This window comes from Typopeltis vanoorti, chromosome 6 (assembly GCF_054136105.1).
Source record: "Typopeltis vanoorti isolate ZY-2024b chromosome 6, IOZ_Tvanoo_1.0, whole genome shotgun sequence".
Taxonomy (NCBI): Eukaryota; Metazoa; Arthropoda; class Arachnida; order Uropygi; family Thelyphonidae; genus Typopeltis; species Typopeltis vanoorti.
The window spans coordinates 7,014,735-7,030,240 of NC_143554.1; the positions used below are offsets into that span (position 1 = coordinate 7,014,735).

The window sequence follows — 15,506 nt, forward strand, 5'->3', positions numbered from 1 at the left end:
AGGTTTTATGGTTCAAGTGTTGAAGAGGCTAGTGAGAACCAAGATCCAGAATTGGGTTGACGAGAGTGGTATTATTTTTGATGGACAGCAAGGATTTGCTAAAGGCAGGTCATGTTTTAGTAATCTACTTGCTTATTAGAATACAGCAACAGCTACATTGGAAGGAGATGGATATACAGTAGTGTACTTAGATTTTTGCAAAGGCTTTTGATAGATTACCACATGATAAGTTGATAGTCAAACTTGAGGTTGACTATTAGATTAGTGCACTGGATTGGAGATTGATTATCTGATAGATATCAGCAAGTTGTTTATTGGGCAAGCAGAGCAATATCCCAGAAGAGGAAAGTCACTAGTGGTGTGCCTAAGGGGTCTGTTTTAGGGAAACTGCTGTTTAACTTTGATGTTGTGTTAGATTTGGATGAGAATATTCAATCATTTGCAGATGATGCAAAGTAGGGAAGAAGTATGAGGAATAGATAGCCTTACAAGATGACTTGAATAGAAAGAGTAAATGGACACAGTTATGGTGATGACAGTTCAATGTTGAGAAATGTTAAAATTTTAAATTTTGGAAAACAAAGATGGGGATGTAGAATTTACTCTTGGCAGGTATATATTGTTATAGGTGAAGGAAATAAGAGATCTTAGGTGGTGATGGTGGATAAGGATCTGAATTTTACAGGACATATTGCCAAACTTGTGAGGAAAACACAATGAATTCTGGGAATGGTGAAGACACTGAATTGTAGAAGTAAGGAGATTCTGGTTCCATTGTATAAGGCTCTGATTAAGCCCATATGGACTACTGTGCACAGATTGGTCACCTGGTTTTCAAAACGATGAAGAGATGAAGGATAGGGTTCAGAGGCAATTGACCAAAACAGTTTCTTATCTCTGGAATGTTGAATATGAAGAAAGGGTGAGATGATGCAATTTACAGAATCTAGTGGATAGGAGGAAGAGGGGGTGATATGATAGAGATGTACAAATTATTAAAGGATTGTTATGGGATTAATGTTAAAGAGGTTTTTCATAAAATTGTGGGAGATATAGGAGAACAAGGGGTCATCCATGGAAACTATGAGGACATGAGCAGGGGAGTGAGAAGCAGGCTTTTTGAATGGAGGGTTTGTGAATGATTGGAATGCGTTGCCTGAGAGCATGGTGTCTGCAGAGAATCTGAATATGTTTAAGGTACAGTATGATGAGCTATGTATATGAGAAAAGGGACATCCTAGATGAGTCTGACTCCATGGGATCTTGAGATAATAATAATATTCTTTTATTCTGCAAAACTCCATCTCACATAATAATACTGCCTCAAAAACGCTACCACTATTACCTCCCTGAATCTACACCTTAAACAAGCACAATTCCTCTCCAATCTTCAGAAGCACTCACCCTCATTTCTTGTCCTTTCCATCCTCATCTCTATTAATGTTGATCTAACCATCATCATCATTATTACTATTATTATTACAATAACCTCCCACAATGAGTCTCTTGACTCATTGTGGGAGGCCTACTCAACCAGCGGCATGTCTATCCTACTGAACGAACTCTGAAATTATTTCACTCCTTCATTCACAATGCACTCCAGCAATGCCACCAACAACTCTCCACATAAAAAATCAATGACTGGTATCGTTCTTCAGTACACCTTTATGCAATTTCCAGAGATGGTCATTCATTCTTCCCATCTTAGTGAATACGCTTTTTATAATTCCTTCTGTATTAAATCTGGTGAAATCTCTTAACCAACTTGAAGGTTTCTATCAGATCTACTCTTTTCCTCTTATCCACCAAACTCTGTAATCCACATTCCCCTGACCATCCTGCATAATCCATAATAAAGCTTAATGGTATATCATTCTGCATAACTAACACTCCAGAGTCTCAATATCACTTGATCATTTGTCTTTGGATCCCCTCTAGCATTTCCCCATCACAATGAAAACTGTGGTCAGACCAATGTCTTATATAGAGGCTGCACTACTTCCTTATCTCTACATGTCCATGTACTTTTATCATAGCAGCAATATGATGTGCAGTGTTTATGACATACGCAATGTGCCCCAGAACTTTAGTCCACTGTCTACCATCATTCCAGGATCCCAAATCTCATCCACTTTCTGAAGTACAGCTCCAAATAGTACAGTATATAGCCTTCTATCGCTGTATCCCAAAGTGTAACACCTTGCATTTATTAATATTAAAACTTTAACCCCACTTATTTGCCCAAGCTAAAAATCTATTCAAATTTTGCTGTAGAGAATTAACATCAGCACTACTCCTGATAATTCCACCTAACTTTGCATCATCAGCAAACATTTGAAGATCCCCAGTCAATCCACATGAAATATCATTAACAAATAAGTTAAACAGTAGAGGCCCAAGAACAGAAACCCTGAGGCATGCTACTGGTCACCTTCCTTTACTGAAACACTGCTCCATCATACACAACTTGCTGGTATCATTCAGACAGCCAATCTTCAATCCCTCTAAACAATCTGTTATCAAGTCCCGTCTTCTGCAGCATATATACACCAATCTGTCATATGGTAATCTATCAAATGCCTTTGCAAAGTCCAAGAAAACCATTGCATAAGAATTTCCCCTATCTAACACATTTGTCACCTTATTATAAAATGTAAGCAGACTGCTAAAACAAGACCTTCCCTTTCACAAACCTATGGTGACCATCATAGAGAATCTTATGTCCATCAACCCAATCCTGTATTCTATTCCTAATCAATTTCTCCAACACTCTGACTACAACTGCAAATATACACCCTGGTCAATAATTGGCAACTTCTGTCCTAAAGCAAATGCTTGTGGAGGGGTACTATTGTGCCTTCTTTCGCACTTCAAGACTTTCATTAAATAACCAGGTCAAGGGCATAGATAACTCTTTTGCATATTCCTTAAAAATATGAAGTGATATGTCATCAATTCTCGTGGCTTTGGTGAAACCTTGTTTTAATTATAACAATTTTTGGCTAAAGTATCTCAATTGTCCACAAATTTCTTATTCCTGATATGCTTGGTGTACATAAATAAAAGCAACTCATTTCTGTGTCTGTATACAAATTTAACCTAAGCAAGCAGCTTCACCATTTGATTCCACACATTATTTTATTGACTCATCCTGTTTTCTTCAGACCTACGTGATCTCTATGCATCTCAAGCCATTTACTCTTCACACTAAATACCCCCTCTCTCTCTCTCTCTCACACACACACACACTTACTCTACTTCCAGTGCCCACATTCCCTATAACATATATCCTTGTCCATCTTTTCCATCCATTCTGTCATTCTCCAACCATTCCATCAGTCTTACATCTTTTGCTCTCCTTGTCTTTGTTATTTCTACTTAATTCCTCAGATTTCTCATTCCCTGTTAATTCTCTCTCTCTCATAATTCCTATAGTATTCTCTTCATAACCAATCAATCCATCATTTTTATAAGATACCTCAAATTTCCATCTTGTGCTAACACTGTTCTCCAAATATACCATATATTGTTGTGGCTCAGCATCTCAGTTTATCAATGTCATACCTGGACAGCCCATTGACCACTTTTCCTATTAGATTTGGATTGCAGAGGTTGGTTGATAGGCGGAGAAGAGCGGATATGATAGAAACATTTAAATTACTGAAAGGTTTTTATAGATTGATGCAGGGGAAATGTTTCAGCTGTGTGATAGTGATGGAAGAACAAGAGGTCATCCCTGGAAATTAAAGAAGAGTGTGGTTAACAAGGGTGTGAGAACAAGGTTTTTTGCCTGGACGGTGGTGAATGAGTGGAATTCATTGCCTGACTTAGTTGTGAGTTCTTCATCTGTAAATGAATTCAAGAAGAGACATGACAGATATTGTTTTGCTAGTTTGGGTCTCCAGCAATGAGTCTACTGATTCCATGGAGATACCCGTAATAATAATAATAATATTATTATTACACTTGTATATTCCACTCATCCCGATAATCTTCTGATATCTGCTTTCATCTTCTGTCAATTCATATAATTTGTTCCTATAACTTTCCTGAATCACTAACTTTGCTGCTTGTTTACTTTTCATATCCAAAGCCTCAAACCAAAGTGCCTAATATGCAAAGCCTCAATGAGAAGGCACACAAACCTCATGCACACACACACACACTCCCATTCATCAAACCTCTAATAATGGAAACCTGATAATGCTATTCTTGAATTACTCATTACAGCTGTTGCCTGGCTATCTTTCTTGATTCTTTTGCACCCTTCCATTCCCATCCATTATACAATCCATTCTCAAGGTGCACCATTTCATTTATCAACTTTACCAACTCTACTTTCAACACCTGCATCTTGTTAAGTGCATTCCCTTAATTACTGTCACTTGCATTACCCTGTGTGCTGGTACTCATACTTGCCAGTTAGAAAATAAAACACTCTGTATTATAAAATAACCCATTATCATTTTTGCAAATCTTTTAAGTTAATCATTCTTCTTTGCTAATTTAAAATTTTCTATATTTTGAAGGGCTTGGTCATGGTTCACATTACCAACATATTTGGAATAGTTCACATGCTATTATCAAGAACAAAATATTTCCAAAGACAGCATGCAAATTATTCTTTTATTATCTTCCATCACACTGCCATCTATAAGACAGCTGCAAAAAATAGATGCAAAAGTGAGCTAATTGTTTAAAGTAGGGATATCTAGATGTGCCCAAGGCAGTGACATCTAGGGATATCTAGATGTGCCCAAGGCAGTGACAGCTTACATCCAACTGGTATAACCAAAAGCAGAAGTGTTAAGAACAGCTAAAAAAACTCCAGAAAACTAGGGGGGTGAATCAAATCAGAAACTTTACCAAATAACAGGGCAATATGGTAGGAACTTATTGATTAAAAATGAATAACAAACCTCTGTATTACATTATACTGTACAATTAAGGTAAATAGATGATAAAATTTAATGGAACTAATACAGTACAAAAAGAAATAATTAAACAGCAGGTTTAATAATTTCAATGTTTTGTCTCTGTCATGGAGACATCTTGAGGAACACAATATTAAAATTTGAATAACATACACAAAAACACACCACAACAATAAGTGGAAGAATACAGCCTACTTAAAGCTAAAGTCCTATGAGGGGTACCACTATGAGTTCTGTTGGCTAGCTTTAGCTTTTGGATGGTAGGACTAAGAAGATGTATTTCTGAGGATGTCTCTGTGACAGAGATGAAATATTGAATTACTGTATTAGTTCCATTAAATTTATTATAAATGTAAACCAGAACATAAGCTTAAATATGCATTTATTTAAGGTAAACGGATGAAAGTGTCCTTTTAAATACATTGTCTATACTCACCATCTATGAGGCCATACAATATGAAGTTTCTCAGAACCTTGCTGCTCATCTGTTATTTGAGTGGTATAACTTTCTTGAAATTCTGAAGGCCCAACTCGATGCATTTCTCCAGTAGTATTTACTGAGATATCTGAACTTCTCACACACTTTGGAAGTTCTTTTTGTTCATCAGAATTCAAAAAATATAACAAGTCTTTCTGATGATTATCAGCAACAGCATCTGAATAAAGTGCATCATGGTATTCTAAGCTTTTCATATGATCAAAACCTGAGTATAAAATAGATGACGGCAATACTAATGGATAATATAATACAGAGCACTTGGGTCTGATCTTTGCTTCTAATTCTTTGGGTCTGTAATCTGGCATCAGTTTGAAAAAGGAGTTTAAACTACTTAAGAAAGATTCCTGATTGTAATAGGAATTAAATATAATTTTGTCTGCAACCAAGCTAAAAAAAGAAAGAGACTATATTATTAGTGTAAAAATGCTAAAATAAGATTTATCTAGGATTAAAAACATTTATGCTTCCATTCAACTGAAAATTTAATCATAAGAGATCTACAGATTTCAGTTATTCTCAGTATCTGTGATATACTGAATATATATAAAGAATATATATATATATATATATATATATATATATAGAGAGAGAGAGAGAGAGAGAGAGAGAGAGAGAGAGAGAGAGAGAGAGAGAGAGAATATATATATATATAGATAGATAGATAAACAGATAGACAGATAGTAACACCCTCAAAATTATGCAATATCAAATGAACCCATGACAACTGTGACTCTCCATAATTTCTAGATTGTATTGCTTTCTCTAACATATTGCATTGACTTTCAAAGTAATTCTCTTACAACATGATAATGTTCAGCATTTATTCCATCCATGAAAACATTTATAAAAATATCCTGTACTTCAAATGCACCACAGTGGACTAAATCTTTATTAAACTGTAATAATGTCATCAAATCTTCTTTTCTTAGGTGACAACTTAAGTTTATGAAAAAGAAAAAAGGGGTAAGGAGAATGCAGAACAGTTGTGTAATTTTTAGCCAGAAATTATTATTGTCATCATCAGACTTCCATAGAGTTAAGAGACTCATCATGGGAAGTCCCACTCTCACATGCACAGCTTATCATAAATTGACTTAAATGCCTTCACTGTCCCTGTGATGGCCACACTTTAAGACAATACATTCCAATCACCCAACACTCTTCATGCAATTCTCTCAATTTACTCCTCACTATCATGTCCCCCTCTTCCTTCTATCCACTAGGCTCTACAATTTGCATTCTCTCGATCTGTCCTCATATTCAACATTCCAGAGACCAGATGCCAACTTAGTGAATCATCTCTGAATCCTCTCCAACTCATCATCCTTTTGAAAACCAGGCGACCAAATCTGTGCACAGTGATCTATATATGGTTTAATCAAAGCCTCGTACAAAGGAATTATAATATCCTTACTTTTACATGTCCAGATTCTCTGGATCATTTCCATAATCTGCTGTATTGTCCTCACAATTTTAGCAAAATGTCCATGAAATTTCAAATCCCTATTCACCATTGTCCCTGAGATCCTCCATCTCCTCTAAGATATCCTCAACAATCCTATACTTTGCATCCCAAATTTTTAAAACTTACGATTTGCTATATTAAACTAACATCCCCACATACTCACCATTCAGAGAGTTTATTTAGGTCCTCTTGCAAGGTAATACAACATCTGATCTGCTTCTCATAAATCTCCCCAACTTTGCACCATACACAAACAACTGCATATCACCGTTTAGGCCCCTTCCAATGTCATTTACATACAAATTAGACAAAATGACTCCAAAACAGATCCCTGGAGGCACACCACTAGTGACTTTCCTCTTCTGGGATAATACTCTCCTATATACAATCTTCTGATACCTACCAGAGAGTCAATCTCCAATCCAATGCACTAATCTACTATTTAATACCATCTGCTCCAATTTAACTACTAACTTGTGATGTGGTAATTTATCACAGGCCTTTGCAAAATCTAAATATACTACTGTATATGCATCCTGCTCTCCAATGTATTTGTCACCTTGTTATAATTAATAAGCAGATTGCTAAAACATGATCTTCTTTAGCAAATCCATGCTGTTCATTAAAGAGAATTCTACTGCTGTCAACCAAGTTGTGAATCCTTGTCCTCACTAGCACCCTGACCACAACTCCAAACAAGCAGATTGGCCTATAATCACAGATATAATCCACATATAAGACTCATGTTGAAAATGTACATTAAAACTATTGTTAACCCTCTGGAACATTCTCTCAAGACATGCAGTGATATATCATGAAGTCCAATGGCTTTGTTGACATCAAGTTTACTCAATTTCTCATATACCTCCTGCTCACTCAGCATCACTGGTTCCTCTCCCATTCCCACTGCTCTCAAGTTTTGCATTATGTTACAATCACAAGGATGGAATACTTGAATGAATTGCTCATTAAACACCTCTACTAATATCGTCCTTGGTATTTATCATTCAGGTTAAATGATAAATACCAAGGACGATAATCATACTTCCTTCTATTGGCTACATATAGAAAAAATTTCCGGAAAGTTTTTTTAACTGCTGCTCATACTGCATTTTTGCTAACCTTACCAAGTGAATAGGGAGGAGATGTCAAAACTGACCATTATGTCAGTGTGTTGGAGTGTGAGGTTTTCTATACTGGCTTTAAAGTGGGCTGAGTTTTTTATGTGTGATGGTGTGTTGCCAGTGTAGTGTGTGAGCGTTTTGGCTAAATGTTTGGCTAATTTATATGTGGGGGAATCAATGCCATCCACTATGGGACGCAATGGCACATTTTGTTTATGTATTTTTAGGTGTCCATATAATCGGGGGGGGTCTAGCGTCCCATAGTGGATGGCATTGATTCCCCAACATATAAATAAGCCAAACATTTAGCCAAAACGCTCACACACTACACTGGCAACACACCATCACACAAAAAAAACTCAGCCCACTTTAAAGCCAGTATAGAAAACCTCACACTCCAACACACTGACATAATGGTCAGTTTTGACGTCTCCTCCCTATTCACTAATGTCCCACTCAAAGAAACCCTTGAGCTCATCCAAGCCAAGTTTCCTCCCGATATCTCAGCCCTATTTCAGTTCACAATGAACTCAGGCTATTTCGTTTGGCAAGGAAAGTTCTACAAACAGATAGAGGGGACAGCCATGGGTTCACCACTTTCCCCACCCTTGGCCAATTTCTTTATGGAGATATTTGAAGAGAAAGCCTTAAACTCCGCCCCACAAAAACCCACTATTTGGCTTCTTTATGTGGATGATGTGTTTGCTATTTGGCCACATGGCTCAAACACACTCCACTCCTTCCTAACACACTTAAACAACCAACACCCCAGAGTCCAGTTCACCTTAGAAAAAGAGGAAAACAACACCCTCCCCTTCCTAGACACTTTAATCACCTGCCAGCTTAATGGATCTTTGGTTTTCTCTGTTTACAGAAAACCCACCCATACTGGCCGATACATTCACCAGCAATCTCACCCCCCCCTCACAACAATATGGGGTGATAAAAACACTATATAACAGGGCAAAATTAATCTGCTCAGATGACAAGGCCCTGACTATTGAACTAAACCACATCCTCAACACTTTCTTAGGCAATGGCTATAACCCCAAAAAAATCCAAAAAATACTAAAACCTGTAAACCACAACCTCCCTCCACAATAAAGATTACACCAAGTCTATCACCATCCCCTACATCCAGGGCACCTCTGAGAAAATAACCAATATCCTCAAAAAATATGACCTTACTTCCTGTTACAGAACATATAAAAAGTTGGCATCCCTTATCCGCTCTACCAAAGACCAACCACTTCCCCTAGACCTACCTGGTGTATACCAGGTCCCTTGCAGCTGCAAATTGTCCTACTTTGGCCAAACAGGTAGAACAACAAATATCAGGATTTCAGAACACCAAGACTACATCCGTTTTCACCAGTACAGCCGCTCTGGGCTGGCAGACCATGCCTTAGATACCCACCATAAAATTCGTTGGAAGAAAACAAAAATAATTCATCGCAGCAAGTTTAAATACGAAAGATTATTCAAAGAATCTTCAGCAGCTCTAAAAAACAGTCCTAACCTCAACAAATTTGGGTGCATGAAACTGCCCCAAATTTGGGAGACTTTCATTATGAGAACTTCAGCCCAACTGCCAAGACTACCAAATTAGCCCACAAGAGGGCACCATTAGGACTTTAGGAACAATATTAGTTTCTTGCGTTCTTCCTCATTTGCTTTGTGTTAGTTCCTGAGTGCACATACCATATCTTTATGTTCCTGAAGATGGCAATGTGACGTTGCCGAAATATAGAAGTGATTCATTAAAGTTACCTTTAATTAATCATTTACGTTGTTAATTCCGTAAACTAATTACCAGTTATGTCTAACCAACGTATAAGCCTTGCTACTAGAATCCTCTTCTTTCATCCATTTTACAACTACCTTATTTAATCTCCTGACCTTTGAAATACACTCAGTGATTGCTTCTGCCAGATTGTTCCTGAGTAAAGACCAGGCAGCACTGATTTCCTTCCCATCCAATTCCTCATTACATGCTATCGATACAAGCTGCCCGAGTTTGTCATAATCACCTGCCTTATAGTTCCACATATAACCCTTTCTCATCCTGATGCTGGCTACCACTTGGGTGGTGACCAGCGATATCAGGGTCCCTTTCACCAACTGGAGGAAGATGTGACACTTCATTTACATAATATCTTCCAATGAGATAATCAAATCCAAGACACTCTCAATCTATATATAGCCTCTGTTGCATATTGCTTAAGATAGTTGTCTCTCATAAACTGAAGAAATTCATTCTCTTTGGTTCCAGATGCTATCTCTTCATTCCAGTCTATATTACTATAATTGAAATTGCTCATAATGATCACCTTTTTTGTATTAGCCTGACCAATTTGTCTAAACATTTCCTTCTCACTGTCTTCCACATTACCAGGTCTATAGCAACACCTTAACATTTCATTCTATCCACCTCCACTTCACCCGATAGTGCTTCAAAACCACTGTATCTATTTGCCCCCTTCATCTCCACCCTCGATGGACACAACTTCTTTGCCATCAACAATAGCACTACTCCTCCTTTTTTTGCTTGGTCTGTCTTCATGAAAGACTACATATCCCTCCATCTCTATTCCTGTCAGAATGTCTTCCTCGTTAACCATGTCTCAGAGAAATTTCTGCACAGAAAAAGCAAAGTGGGTGGAAGAATCATTATGTTGGAGGAACCAATCTCCAGGAACTTTGTAATAACTGAAATAGTATCTTCTAACAATCAGTCCAGAAAAATATTTAGTAACACTTTGTTATTTTGCTGTCCACCTGATGACTACCCTCCATGTTATCAATCCTCTTCCATGAACTTAATTTCCTTTTGTCTGTTTTTTGCAAAACTGTCTATTTCCATCAGTATCTTGAATAACTATAAGAAACTGTTAAGAGATTACTTTTTTTAATGTAAATAATAATTTGTTCATTCTTTATTCATATTTCAAGTTAAACTAGACTTATATTTAACTAGCAAAATTCAAGCAAAGTTGCATATAGTAAATTCTCGATTATCCAGGGATGATTAATCAGGCCATGCAATTGAAAAATTATAATTTAAATTATTAAAAAATGTAAATGCAGAATGACGATTCACATATAATATAATAGGGATGTGATATCGGGAGGAAATTTAGCTGGGATTAGCTCTAAGGATTCTTTGAGTGGGACATTTGTGAATAGGGAGGAGACATCAAAACTGACCATTACGTCAGTGTGTTTGAATGTAAGGTTTTCTATGCTGGCTTTGAAGTGGTGAAGGTGAGTTGCCAGAATAGTGTGTGAGGGCTTTGGCCAAATGTTTAGCTAGTTTGTATGTGGGGGAATCAATGCCATCCGCTATGGGACGTAATCCCATGCCATTGCCATCCACTATGGGGGAATCAATGACATCCACACCTTCACATATAAAAAAACTCAGCCCACTTCAAAGCCAGCATAGAAAACCTTACACTCAAACACACTGACGTAATGATCAGTTTCGATGTCTCCTCCCTATTCACAAATGTCCCACTCAAAGAATCCTTAGAGCTAATCCAAGCTATCCTCCCGATATCACAGCCCTATTTCAGTTCACAGTGAACTCAGGCTATTTTGTTTGGAAAGGAAAATTCTACAAACAAATAGAGGGGACAGACTTGGGTTCTCCACTCTCCCCACAATTGGCCAACTTTTATATGGAGACGTTTGAAGAGAAAGCATTAAACTCTGCCCCACAAAAACCAACCACATGGCTTCGCTATATTGATGATGTGTTCGCTATTTAGTCACACGGCTCTGATGCACTCCTCTCCTTCCTAACACACTTAAACAACCCCCCCCCCCCCCAAAATCAAGTTCACCCTGAAAGAAGAAAAAAACAACAGCCTTCCTTTCTTAGACACACTAGTCACCTGCCAGGCTGATGGAACCTTGGTTTTCTCGGTTTATAGAAAACCCACCCATACAGGCAGATACATTCACCAACAATCCCATCACCCCTTTCACAACAATATGGAGTCATTAATACACCACACAACAGGGCTAAACTTATCTGTTCAAATGACAATGCCCTAACCACAGAACTAAACCACATTCTCAACACTTTCTCAGTCAATGGCTATCCCCCCCCCCCAAATCCAAAACATATTGAAACCAATAACCCGCTCCCTCTGCAACAAGGATTACTCTGAATCCATCACCATTCGTGATATGTAATTCGGTCAAATAAGTTATATATTTTACAAATAAAAAACATTTAAATATAATAATAATAACTTTAATTATCAGTCTTTTATAATCACATAGAATTTTTAAAAATAACGTACAAATAGAAAAAAATAATTATCAAAAATCAACATTTATAGGGAACTTACTAAAAAAAAACAATACTCGAAATAAATAAAAACCAAACTTCAAGCACGCTAAATCAACAAATAACTAAACAAAATCGTTGCATCGTCGCCTTGTCCGAACGCCGCCACTGTGCACACTGGCTAACATAAACAATAGACAATGGCTGGCAGCCATCCCCACTCCACGAAAGTCGATCCCTTCCCTAGTGGCCAATATAAATATTATGTGCTGTTTCGCTGTGGAAGCTATACTATTCCGCTTAGAAACTTGATAGCGACGTCCACGTGATAACGCGTGATCGGCCATTTGGTGAGACCTCGCATCACGCGATATCACGTGATTGGCAATGAACGTGTTAACTTCTTGTTACAGACCTTATCCGCTCCACTAAAGACCAACCCCATCCCCCCAGACCTACCTGGTATATACCAAGTCCCTTGCAGCTGTAAGCTGTCCTACTTTGGCCCCAAACAGGCAGGACAGCCAATATCAGAATTTCAGAACACAAGGACTACATCCGGTTTCATCAATACAGCCGCTTTGGTTTGTTTGTATTGTACTGTACTGTACTGGATTCCCGCCATAGAATACAGTGGAAAGAAACCACGATAATACGCCGTAGTAAATTCAATTACGAAAGGCTTTTCATGGAATCAGCCTCAGCCCTAAGAAACAATCCAAACCTAAACAAATTTGGTTGTATGAAATGCCCCAAATTTGGGAAACCTACATCAGAAGACCTTCAACATAATCGGCCAAGAATACCAACATTGCCCACTAGGGGATACCATCAGGACTTTTAGGAGAAAGAATAGCTTCCTGCTTCATTCCTCATTTACTGTGTGTTGTGCTTGCGTACATGTGTCTTGTATTTAAGTTCCTGTGATAATGGCAATGTGACGTTGCTGAAATATTGGAAGTGTATTAAAATTTATTTTAATGTATATTCTATTGTACGTTGTAATTTCCTTAAGCTATTTAGTAAGAATGTAGATAATCCAGAATTCTAAATCTAATATAACAAATGTAATGTTAAATATAGGACATTATTGTTACTGTAAGAAAACTATCTATAAGAAAGAATGCTTCTCTCATGTTATCTTAAATAAAATTTGGCTTTGATGCAGTTTCTAAATAATAATTAATTTGTAATTTTATCTGTATTTTTTTTCTTCACTAGAGGTCATGCCAATAGAATAACCAGTGATCAAATCATTCTTTCTTTAGCTTACTGTGCAATGTAACTCAGCTTGTCCTTGTATATTTGTATATACTCCAGATGATGATCTTAGTATGAAGATCGAAACGTTGGGAAATTAAAAGAGTTATTTATAACACAGTTGTAAAGTCCATAATTTCTAAATTGAATGGGGACCTTGTTTAACCAAGTGCTGCCCCAGCCAGCATGAAATGCTGCAACATTGTACCATCATTTTGCACTTTAAGCCAATAAGAATACAATTTGGTTGGCTAAATCTCAAATAGCCAGCCCATCCTTGTTTGCTCAGTATTGAGGTAGATACCTAGTGAGTGCACCATGAGAAGGTGAGATACACACCAAGTAGAGATTGGAAAGTCATTATCTCTCTTCACTAGGTTATGATTTGACTAACATACATAGATTTGGTCACCTGGGTTTCTTGGAGATTGAGTGGTGGGGATGATCTAAAGATGAGTAAACAAACTTGGGAATATCTGTGGAATGCTCCCCATGAGGATAGACTGAGGATACAAAACTTTGGGTTGCAAAGTTTGGTTGATAGGCAGAAAAGAGGGGAGGTGACAGAAACTTACAAGTTATTAAAGAGGTTCTATAAGTTTGACACAAATTAAATTTTTCAATACATGACAAACAAAGAGAGGGAGAGAGAGAGCTAGGGGTCACCCCTGAATGTGTAAAACTGTAGTTGGTAGGGTATGCAGACTAGATTTTTTGTTTCGAGAGTGGTAAGTAAATGGAATGGATTGCCAAAAGCAGTTGTCAGTGCCCTGACAGCAAATCAGTTTCATGAAAGGAATCATAGGTACTGTGTGGAAAAGGCTAATGTGGTTCTCCTGCAATAGCATACAAAAAAAAAAAAAAAGATGGCCACATGGGATGAAAGAAAGAAGAGACTTTGTTGGTGCTGATAACAAACACGGTTAATTTTCCTTGATACAGATTAGAGATCCATGAAGTTCTAAATGCTCCAGTTGCATACAGACATGATGGCCAATACGATCCAACCTTTGCAAAGTAAAGTCTTTGGCAGAGGCATGTACATGGTACTCATAATCAAGTTCTGATGTAATCAGAACCCAGTTCATTTGAAGCCAAAAAACATCTCTAAGAATTCCAAGAGGATGAAGATAGGGTGCAAATGTTGCTTCATTCCTTTATGGCACTTATCTCACAAATAGCATATGTGAGGGAGGAAACTGAGTTTATTATGAACTTTTAAGCAAGTTTTAGCAACTCGTTCACATTCTATAACAATGTTACCATTGTACTAGACAAGGGGAAAGGATACACCATGATACTTTTTGGATTGGATTTTGCTAAGGCTTTTGACATAATACAGCATGATAGTCTGTTGCATAAACTGGAGAATATAGTTTGGATTATAGAATATTAGCATGGATAAGTGGATGGTTGACTGACAGATATCAAAAAGTGGTATATGGGGAGTGGGGGCGAGTCTGCAAGATTTAAGGTAACCAGTCGTGTACCACAAGGATGGTCCACTGTTATTCAATCTGTACATTAATGATATTGGGAAGGATTTGACAAGTGACTGATGATGCAAAGTAGGATAATCAGGAATGCTACTAATATGCAGTACCTACAGAATGATTTGAATAGGTTGGAACTGTTGGCATAGGAAAACAGATTTCAGTTCAATGTCAGTAAATGTAAAGTCATTCACTTTGGAGTGATTAGATATCCAATGTCGTATTATATTGGTGGGATTATGCTAGAAGAAACTGATGAGGCTAGGGATCTTGAAGTGTTAGTAGATAGGAAGTTGAAGCTCAGGGGGCATGTAGCAAAGATTGCAAATACAGCTCAAAAGATAATTGTAATGCTGAAACGAACATTCGCACGTAAAGATATGGATGTTGAAAGTTTATTTTTCACTTGGTCAGACTATAATAAATTTAGTCTG

General features: G+C 37.4%; 1 protein-coding gene across 2 annotated transcripts in view; it reads right to left on the reverse strand.

Moving 5' to 3' along the window:
- LOC150105264 (tRNA-queuosine alpha-mannosyltransferase) overlaps positions 1-15,506 on the reverse strand; it is a 241,757-nt gene that overhangs the window by 150,830 nt on the left and 75,421 nt on the right. For both annotated transcript variants that reach the window (XM_090394659.1, XM_090394660.1), the window contains one exon: positions 5,371-5,820. In XM_090394659.1, coding sequence (XP_090250785.1) covers positions 5,371-5,820 — 450 coding nt within the window. The remainder of the gene's footprint in view (positions 1-5,370; positions 5,821-15,506) is intronic.